Source organism: Polyodon spathula, chromosome 32 (assembly GCF_017654505.1).
Source record: "Polyodon spathula isolate WHYD16114869_AA chromosome 32, ASM1765450v1, whole genome shotgun sequence".
Lineage (NCBI taxonomy): Eukaryota > Metazoa > Chordata > Actinopteri > Acipenseriformes > Polyodontidae > Polyodon > Polyodon spathula.
In genome coordinates, this window is record NC_054565.1 from 4929240 (window position 1) to 4956835 (window position 27596).

General features: G+C 41.9%; 1 protein-coding gene across 3 annotated transcripts in view; it reads right to left on the minus strand.

Moving 5' to 3' along the window:
• LOC121303375 (polycomb protein SCMH1-like) overlaps positions 1–23755 on the minus strand; it is a 29326-nt gene extending 5571 nt beyond the window's left edge. Inside the window, exons 1-10 of one of the 3 annotated variants that reach the window (XM_041234036.1) lie at positions 23616–23755; positions 21827–21912; positions 19629–19706; positions 19211–19281; positions 17985–18219; positions 15686–15774; positions 14740–14986; positions 3763–4007; positions 1820–1946; positions 35–235 (exon numbers count right to left, since the gene is read on the minus strand). In XM_041234036.1, coding sequence (XP_041089970.1) covers positions 35–235; positions 1820–1946; positions 3763–4007; positions 14740–14986; positions 15686–15774; positions 17985–18219; positions 19211–19281; positions 19629–19706; positions 21827–21851 — 1318 coding nt within the window. In that variant the 5' untranslated portion in view covers positions 21852–21912; positions 23616–23755. Of the gene's footprint in view, positions 1–34; positions 236–1819; positions 1947–3762; positions 4008–14739; positions 14987–15685; positions 15775–17984; positions 18220–19210; positions 19282–19628; positions 19707–21826; positions 21913–23615 lie in introns of those variants that run through there. The other 2 variants (XM_041234034.1, XM_041234035.1) reach the window with 2 other exon arrangements.
• Between the last annotated feature and the right edge of the window lie 3841 nt (positions 23756–27596).

The following is a 27596-nucleotide window of genomic DNA, read 5'->3' on the forward strand; positions in this document are numbered from 1 at the left end:
CAGCGGTGTGTGTGTGTGTGCGCTCTGGCCTCACCTGAGATGAGTTCTCCTCCGTTGCCCTGCTTCAGGAAGGAGTACACTGTTTTCTGGTGGTGGGCACAGTCGATGCAGGCCTGGACAGCCTGCTGCAGCACCACCGAGGCGCGCGCCGGTCCGAAGTGGTCTGGAAGCTGCTGGACCTTCTTCCGGTCCAGGTGGGGTCCCATATTGCCGTTCTTATTCAGGTACACGCACACTGTCCAATCACAACACACAGCTCCGTTTGACTACACACATCAGAAAGCAGCTTTCAAGTAATCAGTCCTTGTTGTGTCAGTGAGTGCAAATTTATTAGCACACCTCAAGATGTGTCATTTATATACCTGCCTGCATGAAAACCTCTGGGTGTGAGAATTTCAATTTTCAGTCAGTAATCAGTGATCTAGAAACAGTAGGCACTCGTGTGTGAAAATGTTAGACCACTGTGCTTTAATCAGGCCTCTTAAAAAACTTTTAAACAGACTCATGCATTTTACCATGTGTGGCCATGTGTTCCTTTTCTCTCACAATTTTAAATGAATTGCATGTGTGGCCAATTAAAGTCATCAATTAAATGAGACAATCACTAATTTGCCTATTTTGACAACTCTGCAAGATTTGATTTCACATGCACAGCAAATCAAAGCTTCAGAAGCAATGGGGTGCTCTAATAAATGTGCACACTTAACATGATTAGTCACTGAACACTAATAAGCATATAAGAAGTTATTCAATCCAAATAAAAAAGCAGATGAAAAGCCTAATTAATATATTTAACATGTTTATGTAGATTGTGTTGTGGTTTAAACATTTAGGGTGCGTTGTCATAAGCATTCTCAGTGCGAGATCTACACTCTCTGGAAAGTTAGTAATTGTAAGCAGCCTTGTTTTTTGAAGTTCTTTATTAATTATCTGACTTGTTGAAAAAGTAGTTACTGCCCAAGTAATGGGGGTTATACTGAAAGCCTTTGAAACATGTTTTAAAATGATCAAAGTAATGCATGGTTAGATTAATCAACACATTTGAGAATCCTCATTCTGAGCTCTCCAATTTTCTTACCAAACTGTTTCATTTTCTACACTGTTTGGCATCTGTTTCTGAAGCCACTGTTTTAAAAATATTTTAAACCACTTGGCCTCTAGAGGGTGCTGTAACTCAAGGCATAATACAAAACTCCAGCTACTGTTTAAGACTCCAGCTACAGTGCAATGCAAAATCCCATATTACTGGTATCGGTACTGATGCAATATACAGTCATTTCCTGATGCAAGAGTTCCTCTACTGCTGCATCTGTACTGCAGAATTAAAGATGATGTCGATGGCATGAATGTGCCCACGCGCACAGCTTTGAGAACCACTGCTACAGTCTATTAGCCCTCTATCCAAGTCTGGAAGAGGAACAGTCTTTCAGTACACAACACCCATGTACACAGGGATCCCAGCGGTCGCCCCAGTGTTTTAGATCCTACTACTTCACCTGGTCGGCTTTTCCATGCATTTATAACACTGTGTAAAGAACGTGCTTTCTGCCTTCTGTTCCTAAATTTCCATGTATGCCCTCTTGTTCTACTCTCTGTGCTAAACCTGAAGTGGAGACTTGGATTAACTTTATCTATACCGTTTAGGATTTTTATAACCTTTATTTAAGCCCCCTCTTTTCCTTCTTTTTTCGAGGCGAAAGAGATGTCCTGTCCTCATAGCACACTGAGTCCTGGGATTAGCCCAGTTTCCTCTCTGTATGTGATATATTTTTTTGTAGCGAGGTGACCAACTGGACAGTATTCTAATGGGGTGTCTTACCAGTGGGTGCCTGCAGGGCAGCGCTGGGGATGGTGGCATTGTCCAGGGGCACAGTGCTGGTGTCTGGTTCGGGGGTGCTGCTGGTTGGGGAGGTGGGTATGGGGTTGGGCACCACGCGAGGTTTCCTCTGTCAATATCAAACACATACAAGAGGGAGGCACTTAGAAACAAACAAACACTCTCCTGGCTTTCAAAAAGCTTCGAGATCAGGGTTCACTGCTGTAATTTCTTTTAAAGGGATTTAAACTCAGCACATCCTAGAGGCGTTAGATTCTGCTTCATTTCCTATACGTTTAGGACTGCACAGTTTTAAACTTTACTATATCTGGTGTGTTGACTGTCACTCAGATTATGCATTAAAAGCAGCAACAGAGTTCAAAATACTGTATTTAAAGTATTATGGATTTTCTTGTTGTTACTGCATCTTGTAAAGTGCCTTGTGATATTGGTCCACTAAAGATAAAATAAAGATTGATTGATACATGACTACACTAAATACTAAACGTTGAAAACTGATTTGTTTTTTCTTCAGTGCGTTACAGACAGATGCCTACATACAGTACAGTATATTGCACACTGTAATACTTTCAAGAACGTGCTAAAGAAAAAAACAAATAAGCTTTCATCAATGAATAAACTCTTATTTTATATATTTGTACGTTAGTAAGACATAGTAGGTCATCTCCTTATGTCTATAGTAAATTTCACCTCAGTTGAACAAGCAATTCTCTAGAAATGTAAAAATGTGTGACATACACACACACACACACACACACATATATATATATAGATATGAACAGTCAGACAGTCATACAGACTCTTCTGATAACACTTTACATTAAGTGTCGTTAATTACTGTGTATTTAGATACATGCAAGTACACAATTGCATCAGAAAAGGGTTAGGGTTATATTGTGCAATTATATTGTGTCTTCCCTTGCAGTCCTTTAGCTCCACTTCTCACACTGTGAATGACTGCGGGCTGGGGTTGACTAGCATGGCATGGCACTGCAGATCACACACCCCGAACCTGCTTCTCTCCAGTGCAACCTGATCGCTGCTGACAAACACGAATCCTCTAAGAAAGACAAGCCAGGCACTGTTCTTTTTAAACTGCCCCAGCCTGTCAGTGAGAATCTAGGACGGCGTACATATTCTCTGCTTTTTATGCCGAAAAGGAAGGGCATGGCCCTCAGTGTTGACTGGAAAGGCTATTTGTTTCTGTTTCAATTTCCTAAATGCTGGTATTAAATGTGTTTAACCCTTTCAGTCCTGAATTATTCTGGTTGAGCTGAATAATGTGAAATAATGAAGTTATACAATTCAAAGAGGAACTTCTTTATTGAGTATACATGAGAACACAACAAAAAACTTTTTTTCTTTTTTCTTTTACACACACACAAGGGCTTTAAAGTCTATTATGACTGAAAGGGTTCAACTATATTGGGAATGTGTCACCGTTCAGAAAACCCATTACAAGAAGCCTTCTATCACTAAATGACAGCAGCATGAATTAGTACATAAGACAATTTTATATGTAAAAGACTTAAGAAATACTGAATATGAAATAAATTGGCCTACACTGTACACTTACTACCATGGTAATACTAAGGCTAACTACATTTGGCTTGCACGTTTTTGACAAAGTTTAAACATTTGGATAACATTTAAATTTCGTAACTAAACTATTCACAACCCTTACATCCAAGTTCTGTCAGTTTCCTCATTAATAATGTGAGTAAGAGGCATTGATGGTTACAGAGGTGTGAGATAATGACAGGGCGGGAGAGCTTTATGATTTAGACTAGCACTCATTATTATTAAGGTGCAGGTTAAGGACAGTGCTGCAGAGCTGTGAGTGGAGTGTTTAGACTGGTGCTCATTATGAAGGTTGCTGGTAAAGATTACAGTCGACAGTGCAGGGCAGTGTTTTTGCTGGTTACCTTGCTGCCTGGTTTGGGCCCTCTCTTCTTGGGTATCTTGACTGGCTCCACCTGCTTGCCCGCTGCGCTGTGCTGGCCTGCAGCTCCTTTATGCAGCCAGATCCCTGGCAGTCTCCCTGGCAGTCTACCGCGCGGGCGCCCAGGCTTACGGCCCCTCTGCCCTGGGGCCCCCCTGCCCGCCGGGTGCATGCTGCCGCGCTCCGAGCTCAACTCCAGGGGTGTGCCGGGGCACTTGGGCAGCACGACTGAGACAGACAGGACGAGAGAAAGAGCGAGATAGAAAGGGTTACAAACACAGAAACGCTGGCTTGTGCATCTTGGAGATGGGATATCTGTTGCCCTTTCAACCCTAAATCAGACTTCTTGGTTACTAAATATCTTAATAATTGTCAATCTTCTGTTATTTTTATAAAATGAAACCTAAATATACAAAGCTATGGATATTGAAAGCAAGGGTAACTATCTGAATATTTTTGGTGCCAATGAATTTAACGTGTTTGACATACATGCAGTGCATATGCCATATATTAAAAGACCTTTCGGCATTATCTCTGTATTTGTGTCACCTAGGGTGGGGGGTTATCTGTCTAAGGTAGGATACAGATGTAAAAACAATTCGGTTGAACGAACAGAACTTGCACAATATTCTTTAAGAATATGTTGTCATGATTCCTTGAAACACCTGCGCTACTGAAGCCTATTAGCTTTCACATTGCAGCCAAGCATTTCATTTTAATTCAGTGTGTGTATTCTCCAAGTACACAGTGAATGTAGGTCACAGTGATACTGGCTGGTTTAAGTTTGTATTTACAGTTGTGTCGGGGGGGTGGGGGGAGTGTAGCAGGTACAACCACATTTGTTGATGTTGCTCTAATGAAAACAGACAGCATCAACATATCTCTTCACACCATCTAACAGATATTGTAACCACTAACATCCTCCAGCTGGTGTGAAAACACAACCCATGCCAGATGCATTCCCACTCCTAACACACTACAGACTGACTCGTCCACTATTCCAGGTGCATTCCCACTCTTAGCACACCACAGACCGACTCTTTCACTATTCCAGGTGCATTCCTGTATTCCAGCAGTTTTCTAACGTGAGCACCATCTGTTAACAATACCATCTTTTAATATCATGTCCCATAATGATAAACAACGTTTAAAAGAAGTTAACATTTCATTTTCAGCAGTCCATTGTAGGCAAAATGCATCCTCCTATAGACCCTTGTCCTTTTCCTATTAATTCCCCACATCCAGTAATAAAATAGAATGGAATCAAAAGTTTCACAATATTTGAAGGCACTCAGAGTGGATGTCGGAGTGCCTTCAAATATAGGTTGGATGTCGCCAGTTTGAGTCCAGGCTATTCTATTGCCGACCATAGATGGGAACTCCCAGGGGGTGGCGCACTACTGGCCGAGCGCCGCCCAGGTAGAGGGGTGGGGGGGGTGGGGGAGCTTATGTCAGACTGGGTGAACTCGGCTCACAGCGCACCAGCGCCCCCTGTGGTCTGGCAGGGCACCTGCAGGCTTGCCTGTAAGCTGCCCAGAGCTGTGTTGTCCTCTGACATTGTAGCTCCGAGGTGGCTGCACGCCGAGTCTGCACTGTGAAAAAAAGCGGGCGGCTGACGACACACACTTCGGAGGACAGCGTGTGTTCGTCTTTGCCACTCCCGAGCCAGCGTGGGGGTGGTAGTGGGTAGCTGAGCCTAAAAATATAATGGATATGCCAAATTGGGAGAAAATAATAAATTACTAAATTTAAAAAAAAAAAAAGTTTCACAATATTATATAGCTTCAGGATTCCTGTGCTTTTTATTTCCTGTTTAAATGTTAATATTTAGAAAGCTTTTTGCAGATGGCCATAATCCTGTTTACTAGAGCTTTTGCTTTTTTATATAGATACAAAATCACAGTGCAGGCTGTACCTGAAGTAAAACACAGAAAACACTGTGCTAGGAACGGGGGCACGTGAACACAAAATAGTCTTCACTGTTCTTTCAGTGTTTATAGGATAAACATTGCTTTAAATGTTATTTGTTTTGGGGATGTTTTATCAGTGTTTATCTGTTAGAACCCTAAACTCAGAAACCATGATTATAATTACTGGCACTTGATGAAAAACAAAGATTCTGATGAAATATATTTACATTGTAATATTCTGTTTGGCACTTTATAGTTTTAATAACCTGTTTAAATGTTTAGACTTAGATCTCAGAATGGTTTTAGGGGAGGGGTCACAAAACAAGAGCCAATATGTTTTCAACATATTCCTGCTAGTTCTGATCTTTTATTTTTTAATCCACATATCATAGGTAAATAAACTAGGTGAATACTCTTTTCAACTTTTACTAGGAATCAGCCGCCAGGAGAGATGTTCTCTTCTAAACATCGCAGTGTATCCAGGTCAGGTTCCCTCTCGCCCTGAAATGAGTGCCGTGTTGTGAGAACAAAAAAAACACTGCAATCCTTAGAATGAAAAACACATTTCTGCTGGTGAAAGCTCCCGAGCAAATGTTGAGAAATGTATTGTCCAGATTATAATGTGTGACAAAAAATTTCAAAGGAGGCGTCAATACCTCAAAAAATATAAATCTGCGATACGGACACATGGGACACAGCAAAGGTAATGTAATGCGTTTTTGTACACTAGAGGGGTCACGGCAGACCTGCGTCAAAGGGGTTCCCGTGAAGAAAGTATGAGAACCGCAGAATAAAACTCTTATATGACCTGCTCATGGCTGGCTACCCCTAGGTATCTTTATAAAAAAAAAAGAAAAACATTTCTTCTTTATCACATCCCTTTGCCGCTAGCTTTCTCTTCTTTGTTTTCACTGCTTTGAGGTGAACCTGTTGATAAGTTTACTTCCTGTGTTCTACGTAACAAGGCCCTCACCTGAGCCTTGTGTTCCACGAAATGTTCAGACAGGGTTCTACTTCCTGTAACACAGGAAGGAAGTGAACAAGGAAAGGAAACCCTGCACCGTAGTTGGAGAAAATGGGCTTCAAAGTGAGAATTAAAACTCCAAAATAAAAGTAAAGCAACAATGACTTTTAGGAGTGTTTCTATGCCGAAAGGGAATATAGTTTTGGAATACCAAACCTCTCAATTCCAATCCTTCCTTTCATTTACTACACGTCTCAGATAAACAGTTTTGAAAGAAACAGCATTTCAGATCATGGTATCCCACTTCAGTTTCTAGACCTTATTCTCTGGTCACCTGTTACACTTCCTGGGTCGTTTCACCTCAGCAGTCTTCTGGGTCAAAACACGTTAGCGGCTGAAAGCATGTCAGTCAAAAAGGGAAGCAGCTGATTGGTTATTGGCAGGAAAGAAGCCAGTGAAGGGGTGGAGAACAATTTTACCCTTCAGGTGAAATGACCAAGCAAGTGTTACCTGAAGGCAAGGCTTGCAAACAGAGGTAATTCTTTAACCAATCGCAGTGCCAGACATTTGCAAAGAAAAATGTTGACTACTGTAGATCTGAGACCTATATAACGAATGGCAGTGCACAACAGGAACGACTGATGGGATGGTTTTGTTAGCTACAGTCACTTTAAAAGCCCAGGCCTATCACAGCAGTCTAGGTACTCTGGCTATATCATCACCATCAAAATTATAGATAGAAGCTGAAATTCAAACTTACTGTGAAGTCTTCAAAGAAGGTTGCCTTTTAAAGAGAATGAAGTGAAAATTAAAAAAAAAAAAAACCTTCGGTGAAAGGATCTTGTTATTATTAAGGCGAGAGGACACACACTCTTCGAACAGTCTTGGCAATCAAGATCGTAGCGAGCGAGTGAGGGAGGGAGGGAGCGCGTGCGTGTGTCTGTGCGAGAGTGTGTGGGAGTCGCTGTGCTAGGGCTTCCTTCCTCTACAAACCTCAGCTGCTGCTTTCCGGTTGCCGTGGCAACCTAGTTTGATTTACCAAGACACAAGAGCTCTGCAATAAAAAAGTGACTTACTTTTTTGCAGTTTACAGTTCAAGGTGAGATGGTGGAAAAGTGGAACTGCTGCAGAGAGTGTCACGAATTACTGTCCGGCATTTGGATGTGCGTTTTTAACCCCCTGTAATCCTGGATCCCCAGGGGGTGCAGGCTTCCCACTGCCCTTTTCCCTTACTGAACTCCTTACAGAATCTCTGTGCCGTGTGGTTTGCACACAGGAAGAGATAAGAGGACAATACATATTGGTAATAGTTGCACTTATTGCAGGTAACAAAATAATTTGAGAATGTTTTCCCATCATGCACCTCTATATACTATGGGTCTCGATTGTGCATTTGTGAAAGAGACACATGTTTTAGCAAACTTGTGTTTTTATTTTCAGAAACACCAGTCTTTAATTAACTTCTGTTTTCTGAAAGGAGAAAAAACATCAATCAACTTTAGAAAACTAGTATCGAAGTAACGCAATCGAAAGCCTTTCAAGTATAAAGTCGAACGTTTTTCAGTTTTGCACTACGATGTTTACAAGAAAAACACCTCTTTCTCCTGATGAGCGTTCCCGAGTAAAAGTTTACTGACAATATGTTGAAAGAACTTGCTGCGAAATGGACCACACGGGCTACAGCAAAGTGAAGTACCGGTCCTGTCTTTCTTCCAACACTGCAGGAGGGTTCTGGAACACACTGACTCCTAGCTTGGAGTATGTGTGTGCCCAGTACAGTTCAGTATAACACAGAGTTGTGATCCTCGACTCTCAGTCCTAAAGGGCAGCCTCACCCTCACAGTCCTGCGAGGGCAGGTTTTGGCCGGGAGCCCTTTTGGCAGCGAGCTGTAGAAAAATCTAATCGGGAAAACTAGGTGTGTGCCAGAGACGGGGGAAGAGAGCAAATAAAAAAAATAAAAGAACAAAGCTTTTCATATCTATTTTGCTGAAAATGAAAAAACAAACTGTCGATCTTATGAGAATGTGTGAAGGCAGAGGCCACCTCTTCCTGAACACGCAGTCTACAAAAATAGCCTTTTTTTTTTTTTTTTTTTTTTTTTTGTTTCGTTTAGCTTGATAAGAAACATCCTTTTGTTTTGACACGGCCCTCACACAGTCACAAGAGGCCCCTTTGCTTGTCAGCTTTGCCAGTGGCAACTCGCTAAGATCTAAAAACGATACGCCTTCCTCCTTTTAACCCACATAAAGACTTGTAGTGTTTACTCGACACTACACTAGACTGTAGCGTTTATATGCACCATTTGTGAAATAGTGCAGTGACTGGGAGGGAGGCAGTGTGGTCGTGGTTAGAGCTTAGGGACTGGGAAGGAGGCAGCGTAGTGGTTAGAGCTTAGGGACTGGGAGGGAGGCAGTATGATCTAGTGGTTAGAGCTTAGGGACGGAGGGAGACAGTGTGGTCTAGTGGTTAGAGCTTATGGACTGGGAGGGAGGCAGTATGATCTACTGGTTACAGCTTAGGGACTGGGAGGGAGGCAGTGTGGTTAGTGGTTAGAGCTTAGGCACTGGGAGGGAGGCAGCGTGGTCTAGTGGTTAGAACTGAGGAACTGTGAGGGAGGCAGTGTGGTCGTGGTTAGAGCTTAGGGACTGGGAGGGAGGCAGCGTAGTGGTTAGAGCTTAGGGACTGGGAGGGAGGCAGTGTGGTCTAGTGGTTAGAGCTTAGGGACTGGGATGGAGGCAGTGTGGTCTAGTGGTTAGAACTTAGGGACCAGGAGGGAGGCAGTGTGGTCTAGTGGTTAGAACTTAGGGACTGGGAGGGAGGCAGTGTGGTTAGTGGTTAGAGGTTAGAGACTGAGAGGAAGGTAGTGCGGCCTAATGGTCAAAACTGATGCACTTGGGGACAGTAAAGCAGTGTGGCTTAGTGGTTAAAGATGAGGGACTGAGAGGAAGGCAGGTTGGCATTACAGACGTTACTCTAAAAGACGAGTGCTGTATAACAGTATTAAACAAAGAAAACCGTTTACAATTACCCATTCCCAATCTCACAAACCAGTAATCAGCTGAACTCCACCTACAACTAATCAATACACTGAAGCAGTCCTCATGCTAGAACTGAATGCAAAACTCTCAGCCTGTTGTACTGCATAGTCAGCAGTGCAATCAGAGGCTGTTTAAAGAAGCGATCAAGTGGACATACTACAAAAAGCAAGGCAGAACTTACAACAAACTTAGTAAAATGGATAAATACTTCATCAATACTAAACAATCATACATTACCCACCAATACTGTGTGGTATGAATAACCTAACCCAACTTTATTTCATCCAATGGGACAGGGTGCAGCAGTGTATAAAGACAAAACCCCCTAAAAACCACATGCCACTTCCAGACAGGAAATAAGACGAGACTTCAATAAAGTTTTAATGAACACTCTGCAGCCTGCCAAACTGACACCTGACTGCCTACAACACAAATATTTCTCTAAAAAAGTCTGCTAACCTTATTATGAACTTTCAGTAGCTTTATTACTATTGAAATGAAAGCTTATGCTCTCTGCACAGCCTCCTTTTGCTCTGTGCTGGTGGAGCAGAAGAATAGAAAGGGATGCTCTTATACTTTCTGAACATCTATCACCCTGTTCTCTATTTCTGCTGCACCAGCAGAGCGGAGGGAGGCTGTTAACTGAGTATAAGAGCTTCTCTTTCTCCCCTCCACCAGACCTGTTTGAAAAGATCTGTTCTGTTTTATTTGCTCTCTTCCCATGCACAGCTAGTTTCCTTGACTAAATTCTGCCAAAAGGGCTCTCAGCCAAAGCCTGTCCCCTATGGGCTGCGAGGGAGAGGCTACCCTGCTTTCGTAGGACCCAGAGCAATAGATTACAACTCCTGCCTACAGCCAGTTCTGTCTGCACGCTACAATCTGTAACCAGGTCACAGATTTATGTGTCATTGTAGTTGCTATAGCTTCCACACATACTTACTGACTGTCACAAGTTTACAAAGCAGCACGATGTAGGGACTAAATAAACTGAGCAAGAAAGAACAAATACTGAATTAATTTTAAAATGGCAAGAATAGACAGAGCAAGCTCATTGAACACCTTGGGAGTGTTACTGCTTTCACAGATCGATCAGCTTTGTTCAAACGTTTAGGAGTAATGAACTTGACACCTCTATTTCTGTCCAGCACGTCCCTTGTTAGCCCACCAGTCTCCCCCGCTGAGGTCTCATTTAAAAGCACAGAACATAAGTCTTTTTGTTTTAAATGTTCCCGGTGTTTCAGATCCTGCTGCTTCACCCGGTAGGCCATGCATTTATAACTCTGTGCAAAAAATAGTGCTTCTTACCTTCTGTTGTAAACTTGCTTGTACTGCGCTTTCATTCATGCCCGCTTGTTGTTCTCTCTGTGCTGAATTTCAAGTCCTGTCTTGGGTTAACTCTATCTCTACCTTTTATGATTTTAAAGACTTCAATCAAGTCCCCTCTTTCCCTTGTTTTTTCCAGGCTGAAGAGATTGAATTCTTTGAACCTGTCCTCGTCGCTCATGTCATGAAGTTCTGGGATCAGCCTCACTGCCCAGTTCTGTACTGGTCTTTGATTCTTACTTCCCTGCAGTCACTACCACGACTGTAAATACCAGAGCATTTCATTAAAATAGTATGGCTTGTTTGTAATGCAGAAAAAACATCTTTAAATGTTTAACTGCTAAACCGCTCGCTGTGCCACTCTGCTTTACGTTGCTCTACTAACCCCTTAAGGCACACAAGGAATTGAGCGGTTCTTCAAACGATTTCTTCTTAAAATACATTTGGGATGACCACATCCAGTACATTTTAAACCCTGTTTCGTACACCTCATTGCAAAATGAAAAAAGTTTGCATTTTACAGCCCTGCACATTTAATTCTTCCTATTAAAAATAATAATTGTGCAGTGACAAATATTGATTGGGTTTATTATTGTAGTTATAGTAAAACCTGGTTTAATCCGATTCACTGTGACATCTCACGAGACTCCCGAGGAGATTGTAATCCCACGTGACCAGACAGAGGCAGCACGTTTTTATCTGCACACACACTGTTACAACCTGTATGTATCAAAAATATCTTAAAGCCGACAACTCTCATCTGGCGCATCGGGACAGGCAGTAAAAGACAAAAACACGATAGCAAGCAGGCATGCCAGAGACATGCAATCACACAACGATCCACTCCAGCAACTGTAAAGCCACAAGCAAACAGACTCCGTACTGTACCTGCCTGGGAATCCCCAGTTCATGTGAAGCGCTGTGTTCGTTCTGTGCGCGTTTCCCCCTCGCCTCCTCTAAACAAGCCAAAGTGAAACCCAAACTCCCTTCCCCACTGTACTGTGCAGCAGCAGGCTTGGCAGCGTCTCCGTTACCAGCCCCACGGGAACAACCTACTCGGAGACTCTTCTTTCTTTCTGCACTTTCTTTTTTCTGCCCAGAAAATGCTAAAATGACATACGAGGGAGTCTGTCTAGCTGTTTGCTCCGCGAGACCCCAGTATGCACGCTCTGCCAAAAAGACAAAGGTTAGTTGTGTATTAACCAAACCCCCCCCCAACACATCCCTTGCTCTGTGCCCAGACAACAAGCACCGCCTGCCAGCTGGGATCGTGCCAAGGCCTAGCCCCCATCCTGAAACATTCCTGGCTACCCAGAGAACTGAAATATCAGCTTTAAGGCTTCATGCTTAATTCAGGACAAAGACTCTTTTTATCATTTCTCTCACTTAATTCAATTTAATTTAATCCATTCCTGCTTTACTATCACAGCCATAAACTAGGCTTGCCAAAGCTACTACCTGCAGTATACCTTCAGAACCTCTCAGTATTGGAGCACTGTACACAGTGTCTCTCTCACTCTCACTCTCACACACACACATAGACTAGGGAAGACTTTTCTGTACCAGTGATTGAGAACAATAGACACAAAACAAAATAAACTCCCCCTCTCTCACACACACGCCTCGTGAAAAACAGCGACATCTAGTGGAGAAAAGAAAACACGCCCAGTCTCCCGCCTCACACTGCAGTTAAGGGCAACTGTAAACAATGCAGGCAAGTTTTTAGTCATTAAAAGACGGGGACCCTTATGCATGAACATGTCCGCCCGTCTGTCTGTCTGTCTGTCTGTCACACTCCACATGATAAGCACGATAACTGTCTTGATTCTGCACAATCTTCACCAGCCTTCTATAGAAGTTTCAAGTTTCTATATTGCATTTGGCTATAGCCTGATGAACATTTTTTACAAATAAATTTACTAGTGGCAGAGAAGGGTTCTTTTTCTTGATCGCCAGAGAGAATCATAGAATACAGTTGTGTACCGGGTATGTGTTCGCCAGGAGAAATAGAATTTCTGTTCCCAGAATATGGTCCTCATTTTAATAAGAGCACCAGTAACGTGGCACAATCTAAATACATTACGATGCTCATCTGAGAAATTCTCTCCCTCCTGGCAAACGCTCTTGAATAAAAGTCGAGAAATGTATTTTCCAGCTGAACAGTGATGTGTTAATAAAAATACCTAAACAAATCAGGAGTATGTTGAAAAATATGTCGTTTAACAGCTTCGATTGTGTGGGAAAGCTCTCAGAACGAGGTAAACAAATTCCTCAAAAAAATAAACACACTAAAAACTTGTAAAAAAAAGAACAATTACAAATAAAAAAAAACAGATGGTGTGCTGGGCTCTTACTGGCCCCTCCATTCTTCCACCCATTTATTTTTCTCTGTTGCTTTTTTTTCTTCACTCTCCTCGCCTCCCAATTTTATAGTGCTGGCAGATGTCTTCAGGCCAGTCTCACAGTCCCTAATTTGCAAATGGAAAATCCACCACACATCAATTCAGCCTGGTCCCTCCTATCTGCTTGAGTTTGAACTGGCTTTAACCGTTCAATGAGGTGTTACAGAACGACGTCACCTTGCCTTTGTTGTGTCCCATGTTGTCCGTTTAACAGCGTTATATTTTTAAACATGTTGCCGACTCTTCTGAAGTTTTTATTTATTGGGCAATGCATTTCTCAATAGTTACTCGGGAGTGTTCACCAGGAGAAAGAAAAACCTCTCTTCTAACAATCACAGCGTCTGCAGGTCACGCTCCCCCCTGCAACAACGCTGTTTTTTTGGTTCCAGCAATACGCCCCTTACTGCACACACTGCAATGTTTCCATTTTCTCGAGCACAGGCACTGATGCCGTAACTAGAACAAATAGTTCAGAACTAGCTTGATGCTAATTAGTTTACTTTTCTATCTTGGCAAGCCACTCAGTTTGATTCTAAACACACAAGGTGTACCGCCCCTGATGACTCCCCCCAACTCACTGCAAAGAGCAAAACCCTGTGCTTCTCCTTCCAGGGTCGCCCCAGAGGGTAAAACTCAAAAGCTATAAATCGACAAATGAACAAAATCACATTTGGAGAGAGACATGAAAAAAAGTTGTTTTGATCACAGTTTAAGTAATTTACTTGGAACTGTTTTTTTTCAGTTCAGATACCACAATTAGATTACCGCTTTTTAAGACATATCTAAGAGAGGCAGGGCAGGGGGAGTGTGGAGGAGGGAGTGCAGGTTTGTATAGAGAGGCAGGGCAGGGGAGTGTGGAGGAGGGAGTGCAGGTTTGTATAGAGAGGCAGGGCAGGGGGAGTGTGGAGGAGGGAGTGCAGGTTTGTATAGAGAGGTAGGGCAGGGGGAGTGTGGAGGAGGGAGTGCAGGTTTGTATAGAGAGGTAGGGCAGGGGGAGTGTGGAGGAGGGAGTGCAGGTTTGTATAGAGAGGCAGGGCAGGGGAGTGTGGAGGAGGGAGTGCAGGTTTGTATAGAGAGGCAGGGCAGGGGGAGTGTGGAGGAGGGAGTGCAGGTTTGTATAGAGAGGCAGGGCAGGGGAGTGTGGAGGAGGGAGTGCAGGTTTGTATAGAGAGGCAGGGCAGGGGGAGTGTGGAGGAGGGAGTGCAGGTTTGAATAGAGAGGCAGGGCAGGGGAGTGTGGAGGAGGGAAGGGGTCCCAGGTGGCTGCAGGTTTGTACAGAGAGGCAGGGCAGGGGGAGTGTGGAGGAGGGATGGGGGTCCTACCCTTGGTCCCAGGTGGCTGCAGGTTATCTCCGGTCAGAGCACACCAGCCCACAGGGAAGATGTCGCGGGAGTCGTAGCGACAGTAGTAATCGAAGGCTCCTCTCCAGCCGTCGAAGGTGACCAGCACCTCACCCCCTCGCACCTCCCCGATGGTGGCCGGGCAAATGAAGTGAGGGTTCTTGCGGTCCACCGCCTCCAGCTTCATGCCCACCTTGAAGGAGTTCTGAGCCGGAGCAGGGGGCTCCTGCTGGGGGTGAGAGGAGGGTGAGCGATATACAACACTAACATTGAAACTGGGTGAGTGATTCACAACTTAAATCCTGGTTTTCAGAACAAACTACAAAGCAACTGATCTTGAGCACATGTTTGCCTCTGATTGACTATGGTAACAACGTGAAGAGACATCTCCTTTCAACATTGCTTTTTACATTTCACTCTTGCATTTCATCAGTGTCAATGAAAGTGAACTGGATGGGCACTACCATTTGCACCAGTGACTGATCCACTGGTGTGCATTCGCAATCGACTGCACTTGATTGCAAACATAGCCTACTTGAATCTGCAGGTACACAGCTAAACAGTGCCTTTCTCTCATTTACACGTGCTTCGATAAAAGGGTGCTTCAGTTGGTTTTTCCTACTCATGTTGCATCTTGTGTAACTCCACGTCACAACGCATAGAGTCAGGCAATGTTATAGTTAACGCATATAAATCTGGATTTTGATCCCAAAATCCCAAAATCAACGCATCGATCTCGTACCGACAATTACACAGGTTTGGTCAAGAGAAGTACAGTGTGAAATATACATGTCTGTTCAATTCATTTCCATACAAGTTCCATGCAGATCAGGTGTGCAATTACCTTTAGCAATTACCCTAACCCTAACCCTAACCCTAACCCTAACCCTAACCCTTAGTTTGTAACAAGTCATGTGATAATAAATACCTTGTGGAATATCCGGACAGGCGCCATCTCGGCTCCGTTTAGAGTCTTCAAAAGGAACATCGGCCACGAGGAAGCGTTTAGCCGGAAGCCTATGACACAGCAAGAAGACAGAGCCAGCAGCAACGACACTGTTAATAACATGGATTTAAAGCACTAACAGCTCTCCTTTACTGTGGTGGAAATAAATAATAATAAGTAGCCTCGCAGAAGCAATCAGTATACAGTGTGTAGGATGTATAATAGTAACACACATCCCAACACTGGACCAATCACATTGTGATGAAGTAGATCTCCATATACAGCATGCACATGGAAAAAAGGTGACTTTCTATTGAATATACTCTGATTTTGCTACTCGTAATGACTTGAGGTAAAGAATGTCCTAACCACGTGATCACATACTGGATCACAAGTTTTCTAAACGCATGTTCAAATACATAGTGTGTGGCTCCTCTATGGCCCTGTCGTTGGGATAACAATCCATTTATATCAAACTAGAATTGAAATCTGGTGCATCCTAAGACAAATATATTGTAGAGAGGGTCATCTTATAATAGAAAAATCAGAAAAAAAGTATTACACCATGTTTTGTAGGGAAGAACTAAATGTCAGCACTTTCAATATTAGCATTAAACCTTCTCAGCATTCAAGAACTGTTTGGAGTCACTGCTCTGCAACTGTTTCATCACAGCTAAACAGCACCCCCTAGGGGTCGGATTCAAGGTGCTGCTTTATTTACAAACAGGATTTAAAGATGATCCGCATGTTCTCCGGCTGATCTGCACGTTCGAAGCGATTTGAAGATTTTGCCCTTAACCTACAAGGCATTGTTTGGCTTGGACCCTCGCCCCTCCCCGCCCTGCTCACTCCCTGTGCCTCTGCTGGGGCTGGACACGGGTCTCCTTGTATTCCTTTTTTGAGTGTTCGAGATGCAGATTCTGTTTGTTTTTAATCCTAGGCTTGACTGACATGTTTGACCTAGCTCGTGGTCAGGAGTGGCTCTTTTATGCATGTATTCATGTGTGTGTAAATTGCAGCACTGAAGATCACATTTGCACTTAGGTCATTATAGATAACATATGTTAGTTCATTTCTGAATGATTTTACTGAATAAAAACATTTTATAGGGCATTTTAACAAGTGTAAAATAAAGCGTAAAATGCATTTGTAGATCAGGAGTACCAAATGCTGTGCATCATGTTATTATTATTATTATTATTATTATTATTATTATTATTATTATTATTATTATTATTAATAATAATAATAATGTTCCCCTGTCCAGCAACACATTACATACCACATATGAACAATTCTGGTTTGTGAGGATAGATTTAAATAATAATATAGAGGGATAGCGAAGCAGTGTATCATATGTAAGGCTAGATTTTGGCAAGGTCATTTTTAGTACATTTCACGGACGAGGTGCGGCAAAAAAGGGTTTAGCTACATCCACATACACTTACACTAATAGTACATCAAACCAATAATATAAAGACCACTGCTTTTGACTGCTGGCCAGTTTAAATGTTACTTTAGAGTACATAGTTAAGAGTTTCCCACGATTCTGAAGCATCCCTTTGTAAAGAAAGCCTCTGTAAGTCTGTAAACTTCTGTTCCCTGATGCAATTGCTCTTGTCTTTACAGAAAGCCGCTCACACACCGTTTTTTGCATAGCTGTCTTTCCTACTGCAAATTCAATGGCTTGCAGCTTTCGTTTATGTAAAGCACCTTCAATATGTTTGTCACAGCTTGCTTTTCTTTTCATTTGTAATCCACAGGCACATTACATGCTGTACAAAACATCCTGCCACCACTTTCATGAAAGGTCCCCATTGGATATTTTTCACTCCTCTGCTTAGCGGTAATATTTGTTACTCTGCTTGCACGTCTGTGGCCTTTTTTTCATCCGATTTCACCCCCATTAACTTCAGCTCCACTCATTTGCATGCTTGCTGGCTCAGCTACAAATCTCATTGGCTGATCTACATAGCTGCACGTAAATGCTGCGCTCATACACAACCAAACAATTTTGAGATACTCGCCGATTTGTATTTTTAGTGCGTGACATACTGCTTTTGACAGAAATAAAGGAAACCCCTAAATCAAATGTGTTTTCACATCCATTTCCAAAAACTACTCCAATTCCTGATTTTCGCAATCTCCATGACAAAATTGAACCCTTAATCACGTGTGGCACAGGAATGGGCATTGCAGAGTTAAGCATGCTTGTTGCAAATGAAAAGTTGAGCTACACAGTGATCTGAAGAGCAGTGAAAAGCATCTGAAATCCACTCACCCAGAGGTGGCTGCAGCATGCCCGCATTCTTCTCGCAGTTGCCGATTGGTTGGATCTCCGAGGAGTCGACCAATCGCCAGAAGTCGTTCTTGTTGTCGCTGCCGTCCAGTCGGAGGCGGAGCCTGACCCCGGTCAGCCCGACGACGGTTGCTATGCAGGTGGAGGTGGTGTTGCGAGGGTCCTGGGCCTCCAGCTTCATCCCGGACTTGAACTCATTCACCGGGGGGGTTAAGCACTAGAGAGCGGGGCACAGTCAGCGCTGGGACTTCCACTTACTGCAGTAACTCTGCTGGTTACACACTTGTGACAGAAGCCTAATGCCACATTACTTCTGTATCATGAAACCGGTCTTTAGAACTCAATCTCATTTCATTCCACTATTAAACAGGGGCTTCATATCGGGCACTCTCCCATGCTGTGCTTCCCGTTAAAGAAACGCATCCGAGTAGGAAAAAACATTCTGAATGTATGTTTCTTTAAGATGTTTAGTTTATATTTTATATTTTTATTTAGTTTGAAGGAACTCCAGCTCCCCGAAGCTAGACGCAGTGGCTCACACTTGAGTACCGTAACTGACTTACTGGAATTATTTTTTTTATCACCATGTACTTTAGTTCACCAACCTCCAACATTTCTCTTACAGCACATTTACATCCCTCATATTCAGAATACACATTTTTTCCCCTCATCCTTTGCATTAGACACTCATTAGGTAACTTCTACCATCACTGTGAGATGGAGAGCCAGTCCTGCCAAGCCGCAATCCTAACTGGACATGACAGTCTGAATTAGTGTAGACTTTGCAGCCCCCAAGCTTAAAGTAGATGGTCGGGACTCCCCAGGATCTTTCATGACTCTGTTTCGGATATTTATTCTGCTAACGTTAGTTACTCATTTTTATTTCACTGAAACCTTGCCTTTCAGGACACACAGCACTTCATAATGGTCTGCGTTTTAATCCAGCCCCTGGAGGATGAAGGCTTTTTTAGGCCTCTGCTCTGGGCTCACCAGGTGTCTGGCCAGTAGGGTCCTGTGTAGCACTGCGAGTCTCAGACGAATTTGCCTCCCTAACCCGTGCAAGGGCCAAAGCCAATGAGACGCTCCCTGTGGAATTCCCAGCTAACCAGCGCTCCCCTGACTGTATGACTCACCCTGCACACCACGCAGCTGTGTCATTACCAGGGGAGACTTCAAGGACCCCTTTACCATGGTGTATTGGTGCCTACCTGTCTGAAGCAGTGTGCTGGAGCTGCAACGGACCCCGTCTCTTTCAGATACTTGTCCCAGCTGAAGTGCCCTGAAAAACAACACAGTGATAAGGACAGGGGAAGAGGAGCACAGCTCCAACACAAAATAAAAAAATAAAAAAAAGCCGTGCTTCAGATTAACATTTCTAGCGCCTCAATTAATTACTGCATTAAAAAAAAAGCACTTTCAGTTAAATTTCTTAATTTCTGGAGAAATCAGAAGACAAGCTGTATTTATTTAGGCAATTTAATTACAGTTAACAAAGCTAGAACAAATCTCAGAATTGCAGGAAACATCAACAGGTACAGAACGATACACGACTGAATTTGAAAGCCAGTCGTTTAAAGAGAGGGCAGCTTTAATGAGGCGCACGGCCCCCTCAGTGAAACCCCTTACCCTGGTACTGGGGAGGGATGCTGGATGGGCGTCCACTGCGGGCGTGTTTGTGTCGTCTGCCATCCTTCCACTCAATCACTGCAGAGAACACAAGCAGGTGTTGACAGAAACACTCCTGAGAGCAGGGTTTCATCCCGCTGTGGTTGAGGAGCAGACATTATGTTTGTACACATGACTACAGTCAACACTCACATATACACTCACACCCTATAACATGCTGACTTCAGTGATGGTTAAACGAGTGTGACGCATACCTGATCATTTCATTTTGACCCGTTCCAACCCTTGTCCATTTTTCAGAGAACACAAAAAAGATACAATGTCAAAAATACATAGCTGGAAGGACTGGGTATTAAAATAAGTAGGCTTCCATTTAGATGTACTGTATTGGTTCTGTTGGTACAGTCCTATATAGTCAACAGAAGAAGTATTTTAATTCAGAACAATATGATTCTGAAAATATCACTTGCCGAAAAAGCAACACGTGGACTGTAATACAGTACACACGATTTGCAGCAATATGTAAAATGCTCCACTAACAACCCAACAGCAAAATGAAATCAAAATGTTACTCATGCACAGAACTGCGTGAAATGTAAAAGGCAATGCAATTTAGCAAAAAATTTAAAAACTCAACACCAGTTTCCAAAATTAAAACAGTATCCCAAGTCAGCATTCAAAATTGCAGAATATAGAGTGATAAGGCCCTAATGTCACAGTTCACTTGCAAATGAAAATGCACAAAAGCAACTAAAGATCACAGACAGTATTTAAAAATGTTTAATGATTAACTGTTACATTACCCTAGATCGCTTTGTTTTGGCTGCATTTTAGTCATGTGAAACTGGAGGAAGCGCTGTGTAACTGCACAATAAAGACAGACTGATGGGCTGTGACGATTAAACAGGTACACTGTAACACTGAAGAGATGGGCTTTGTATCAGAAATAGCAGGAAATCGCAGGACGGGTAAGTGCACTAAATACAAGGGCAGTAAAACATGACTGACGTGTATCTGGGTACCACATATCCGAATGCTGACAGTATATCAACAGAACAAAACCGTACAGAAGGAGAAATGCCTATGAACATTTGAATGAAATTGCATGAGTGGTGTTGCACCATGGCAAACTATATTACTGGGTTACAGTATGTGGAATGACTTCTTCGGTTCTCACGATACATGTAAAAATGTTAATTGAGATACAGTCGGACAGATGGATGAATAACATTAACACTGTCCAAAGCATACTGTATGCTGAATACTGTTAAGTTTCATTACAATTGGTTCTCCAGATGTATTGAAAGATGTGTGGCATACAGTGGTGTGCAAATATATTATATCACCTCAAGATTTGTCATTTATATCCTTTATATACCTACCTGCATGAAAACCTCTGGGTGGGAGAAGTAATCAGTGATATAGAAACAACAGGAACTCCTGTGTTTAAATGTTAGACCACTTTGTGCTTTAATTAGTCATCTTATACAACTTTTTAAAAGTCTCATGCATTTTACTATTTGTGGCTATGTGTTCCTTTTCCCTTAGTATTTTAAATGAATTGCATGTGTGATAGATAGATAGATAGATACATAGACAGACAGATAGATAGATAGATAGATAGATAGATAGATAGATAGATAGATAGATAGATAGATAGATAGATAGATATTACAGTCATCAATTCATTTAGACAACCACTGTGTCTAAACCACAGCTGAGCGAAGGGGAGTTTTTCAGTTTCTGACTGGCATCTGAGAGGTAAATGCTGGATGATGCGCACAGTATGACAGCTTTGCTCACGTTCCTGACACTGTTTACAGAACTTAATAGCTACGCCCTGAACTGAATTAAAACACATAATATAAAACACAGCTTAATTTGCTAACAAAATAGTACTAAACAGATTTGTCGTTATAGGTTCTAAGCCATATCTGTAAACTGAGACTTATAAAAAGAATAGTATATTACAAAAAGACTGAACCATACTGTATCATATTACAGGAATGAAATATTAAAGCCAGGAGAGAAACAATCTTCTGTACAGGAGAATGTGAAATGTACCTCAGACCTCGTTTATGCATTGGTTTCCTTTGCACAGTATCCTTTTAATACAGGCAGTTCCAGTTCTGTTGTGCAAGGGAAATGACGGGAGTTTACAGACTTACTGATCCAGCAGAAACAGAGGAAGCGCTCACCTTTCTGAGGTCCTGGTTTCCTCATACTCCAGCAATACTGACCAACGCCACGGCTCTGCTGACTGCTGTCCTCTCCACGCTCCAATCTGCCAGGGAGACAAATCAACCACAGACCCATTCGCATGAACCACCAGCCATGCAAGACTTTCTCATCTGCAGCTGTTCAGAGTATAAGTGCCTCCCTTTCTACTCTCTACTCCACCAGTATAGAGCAGTAGAGTATAAGAGCCTCCCTTTCTCTCTCTCTGCTCCACCAGCACAGAGCAGAAGGAGGCTGTTCAGAGAGTATAAGAGCCTCCCTTTCTCTCTCTGCTCCACCAGCACAGAGCAGAAGGAGGCTGTTCAGAGAGTATAAGAGCCTCCCTTTCTCTCTCTGCTCCACCAGCACAGAGCAGAAGGAGGCTGTTCAGAGAGTATAAGAGCCTCCCTTTCTCTTTCTCTGCTCCACCAGCACAGAGCAGAAGGAGGCTGTTCAGAGAGTATAAAAGCCTCCCTTTCTCTTTCTCTGTACCACCAGCACTGGGCTGAGTCTAAGCCTATCTCCTAATATGTTTGTCTTTTACTTTCAACATTTCGACACTACATCTGCATACTGTACATGTCCCTATTACATTAATTAGGATCTTGAGGTTGGTCAATACTAAGAAAACAAACTACAGTATGAAGGGACCGTGCATAAACAGTGTAGGATTACAGTTTAAGATCATCTGAAATATTGAAATCCTTGGTACATGTTTTACTACATTACCCCATAGTTCAGCTATTGCTGTGCATTCAGAAAGCAGGCTGTGTTGACAGTCCAGTTTGATCTCAAAGGGTACGTTAGGGACACAAGTAGTCACTCCACAAGCAAACAGGCAAAGTGCATTATAACAGCGTTACTGGTTCAACTTGCAGCAGTGGGAGGGTATGAATTGGATATACTACAGTACAAATATATAAATGGATTCATTTAAATGGCAGCTTTTCCTTTTAAATTGTTTTTGTTATTATACTATACAGAGCTGGCATTTCAACAAGAGCTTGAAGGAAAGCCTTAATATGCAATAATGCATTCAAATTTTAAATGCAACTTGCATGGGAACTTCACAACAAACTTTTTTAAATATATTTTTTCCAATCTGTAACTGTTAGTTCAACCTATGTAGAAAAATAAATCAATTACAATGCAGTAGATTCCGTTTGTTTTGACATCACATCATAACAATACCATCCCCCCCACATCCTTCGCGGGGGAAAAGTAACGTTTTTTTTTTTTTTTTTTTTTTTTTTAAATTAAAAAGTCATATGAAAAGAGCGCCCTTTTAGTACGGTGCGCCGACAATGTGCATGCAGAACAAAATCACATCGCTCCTTCCAAAAACTGACAAACCTCATCCCAGACCTCTCTGATTGACAGCCGGGGCCAATTTCGCCGCCCCAGAGCCAACAGTCTGACCTATTAAAACTAACATCAGCACCGACCAACCAACTGTGCAACAAACAAAATACTAAACGTCCCGTCCATTCAAAAACAAAAAGCAGCAACACTAGCTATACGCTTTACGTAACAACCCAACAAACCGTACACGCAGAAGCGTAAGGTGAGCTATTTCCAATACTGTTACCAAAGCGGGATACGTTACAAAGCTTTGCATGGACACACAGACACACACAAACACAAAAACATGCATGCAAAATAAATACCACGGCTCAGTCTAACCCGCAGCTGGTGAGTGGCACTCAGACTCAGGCGCGCCGTGCTAAAAAGGGGCCTAGGGAAGCGTTTTAAGATTTTGAATGTTATTACCTCGGCTTTTTTTTTTTTTTTTTTTTTTTTTTTGAAGCGTTTTTCTGATGTGGATTTCAGTACCTATCCGCCATTTTTTGTAGTGCGTAGTCGAGAGTGTGCGAGGGGGCTGAGAGACCGTGGTTTTTGACTCATTTGGGAGAATGAGTGAGTGAGAGAGAAACAGGGTTACTGCCAGATAGACACGACCCCTGCCGATAGAAGCAAGAACAAGCCCTGGCGCGCAAATTCAGATTTCGAGCTAGATTAAAATGTGTGCTGTTATTACTGTACTACCACATAAATAATCCAGACAGACCTTTTTATTGATTTGTTTTACATTTAGGGTTTTATTATTGTGATTTTTTTTTTTTTTTTTTTTTTTTTTTTTTTTTATATTCAAAGGTAGTGGAGTTTAAAAATAATAATTACAAATACATAAAGTTACAATGTCCTACCAACATGGGAAGGATTATTAGTTTAATAGCAGTGTTAGTCTTTCATTACCCCCGTAGGGACACCATTTCATGGTACACCAGGCCTTGTTGGCTGTCCAAGGTGGTTATGTGTGTTAATGGATGTAAGCTCTGTTTTACCAGGGGGTGGGGTTGCAACTTAATAAGGTAACTTCAAATGTCATTTTAGTTTCTGGTGGTCAAATACTGAGTTATTATACTGTAATTTGTCACTAAATCTGCCTTTACCTAATTGCTGGGACTACCAGCCTGCCGCGGGCCATTCAAGTCGTGATAATGTAACCTTTCAACTCTGTCAGCCCCAGTTATGGACAAAAGCTTTGCATCACCTAGAAATAAATAAATAAATAACAAACATAATTTAGATCATCTAATCAAAGAAACTACAAAATGACATCGCAAAAGGCTAGCAGAATCCATAGTGGTACAGTATTTCATTTAGATTGCAAAATGTCACATTTTTTATTTTTTGTCTGTATATGGAAAACTACAAAGCGCTATGTAATTCAATATATTAATGAAACATTATTCAGCATGTTTAATTCAACTTTATGAAGCAAAATTGGTTACTTCTGCAGGGTGATGAAAAATGTCAGACCATTTGTGCTTTAATTAGGCACAACTTCTAAAAAGTCTGATACAAATTTTACCATTTGTGGCTCTGTCATCCTTTTCTCTTATTATTTAAAATTAGTTGCATGAGTGGTCTATTAAAGTCATCAAATAAATTAGACAATCATACTTTTGCCTATTTTGACAATTTTGCAAGCTTTTCAGTTACATTGATTTGATTTCATAGGCACAACAAATCGAAACAACAGATGCCATGGCGGCAGGTTGAGGCCGTCAAAAATAAATAATAATTTGTCATTATGACAAGATCACAGGATCTCAGAATCTCGATATTACCGTTCTGTTATCTCATGATCACAAGATGATATTTCCCAGGATCTCGAGAAGAAGTCATTCCTTCCATTTTCCTGAGATGATTTAATTTATCTTGCAATCTCGACAAAACGACTTTGAAATCCTGAGGTAAATTATCTCAAGAACACTGAACTAGTGACTTCTGTTTTCTCAAGATCCTGTGAAATCGACATAATGAAGAATTACTATTTATTTTTTAATGGCCTCAACGAGCCTCTGTAAGATGCAATGGGGTGCTCTAATAAATGTGCACACTGCTGTAGTCTATGATATCTTTGGCCACTCTTCTCAAATAAAAACACTACAATTATGCTCTGACCAAGCGAAACCGACAAGACCATTAAATGCATTAAAGCAAGATCACATTTTTATAAATTCAAATCTTGCAGATCCATTGTGTGATCCTTGCATCATCCAAGCACGACCCTTTTTGTGCAAGACCTACACAAATTCCTTCCTTATCCTTTAACAGATACAGCTTTAAACTGCATGATTTTATCCTAGCGTGATGCCTGCGTTTGCATTGGTCTGGAGGATCAGTTTCAGCTGCTCTATACTTGTTCTGTTTTTCTCCTCCCTCTTCAACTTGGTTGGATTTAGAACTGGGCTATTGACCAAGAACCTTGATGCTTCAACCACAGTGTGTAAACATTTAATAAGAATGAACCCGTGCTACTCAGGGTACAGCATTGAAATGAATACAGTGTCAGTACTAATGGAGAACAGTTTTTGCTGGAGATGCCAAACTACAACTGATAGGTTCCCTGTTTTATGAGAATGTCAGAAGGTTATATTGGTAACACTGCAGTGTGTGAAAGGGACTCCCTTGTAAATGATGGTACTTTTCATTTTTGTAGTCAAGGACGCCCCACCTCTTCGGAGATCCTGTCAGGACACGTATTTTCCTGTATACAGCAGAGCACTGCAGTTCCGAACACTTTGCGAATGGAGGTTGTTTGTAAGTCTGAAATGTTCGTAACTTTGTAAATCAGTTTTTCAGTGGTTTTAATACCTGCTATCTACACCCTCAGTCTGGGGAATAATGGGTATGGTTCTAAAATCTTTAAAACAGTACAATAAATGGAAAAGGGCTAAATTTAAGTCACCTCTGAAATCATAACTTTAGCAAAAACACAGATTTAAACGTCCAGTAAAACCTGGGTTAACGTAGTGCTTGCTTTTATTTTATTATAAACAAAATGCAGCCAACCTCCTTTGCTTTTTTAAAAAACGAAAATGTTCCTAGTAAAATTACCCGCACTTGCTTTGAAATTTGCCTCATCTTTGTCTGGATACATTTGTTGGCACAGCAATTTTGCCGCTTTCTTTGCTTATAGGAGCGCCTATCTGATTGCTTATAGGCCTCAAATGTGTAGTTTGGAAAGCATAACATGTACTTTCATTTTAAAACATGACATCTGTTACTGCTTAAGTTTAAAGGAAGTGTATCATCTTTTTTTCAGTCCTCTTGAAAACAAAACTTTTATTAAAGACTAAGACAGCTGACATAAGCACGTATCACTGCATTTTTGACTTGCTTGGTTTTGGCGCTCAGCCTTGCCTTTCAGGGCACTTAGAGCTGTCTTGACATTTTGATTGGCACCTCCCAGCCGGCACAGGGAGGCAGTTCGACTGTCAAACCCCCTGGAGAGAAGGTAAACTCTCTGTCTGCATTGACTGAAAAGAGAGCTTACATTTTCCAGGCCTGGATACTATTGGTAGCTGCCACTGACATTCCTGTTTGTTTAATTAGAAACACATTTTATATGTAGTGCATACTTTGGACAGTACTAATTAATTTACAGTTGGGCTGGATGAGATGCTAAACTCATCGTTCAAAAACAAACGACTTAGCATTCAATTTAAGAGCAAGCTTTCTAGTAAAGAGGTCAATACTGGTCTTCTGCTGATGTCAGTATTATTAACTCATCATCTGCTAGGAGGAGATCCGTTTCACATGGTGTCACTCTGGGACAGTGTTTTGGGAGTAATTCTTATAAGAATGTTTTACTTTATAATTGAATCTTATACTTTGTAAATGATTGTTTTTGAAGTTAAGTGAGAGCATTTTTCAAATATATTTTGACTCTCAGATAGTATCACAGTTATCGCTATAAACTAATACACTCTGCTGGTGGATCACTGTGAAGAAAGAAAGAAAGAAAGAAAGAAAGAAAGAAAGAAAGAAAGAAAGAAAGAAAGAAAGAAAGAAAGAAAGAAAGAAAGAAAGAAAGAAAGAAAGAAAGAAAGAGACAGAAAGGCACCACTAGGGGGCAGTGTAAGCCCTCACACTCTCTGTTCTCAAGTATTGATGATTCTCTTTGTAGCAGACAGGCAGCTCCAGGAGTTCAGAAGAGAGTGTGGCAGCCTAGACATGACTCTGTGACTCCCTTCAAATCAAACTTAGCATGTGAGAGACTGGAAACAAGCAGGGCGGCTGCCTTATCTTACTCAGCAGGGAGCGCGGGCTTGTATCAGCCATGACCTAAATGACACCTGGGACTCAGCAGAGCCTGGAGAAGAGAGCTATTCAGTTGTAATGGATCTCCTCCTAGCAGCTCATACTGGCGGGGGCATAAGACTCATACTTATCTGTCAT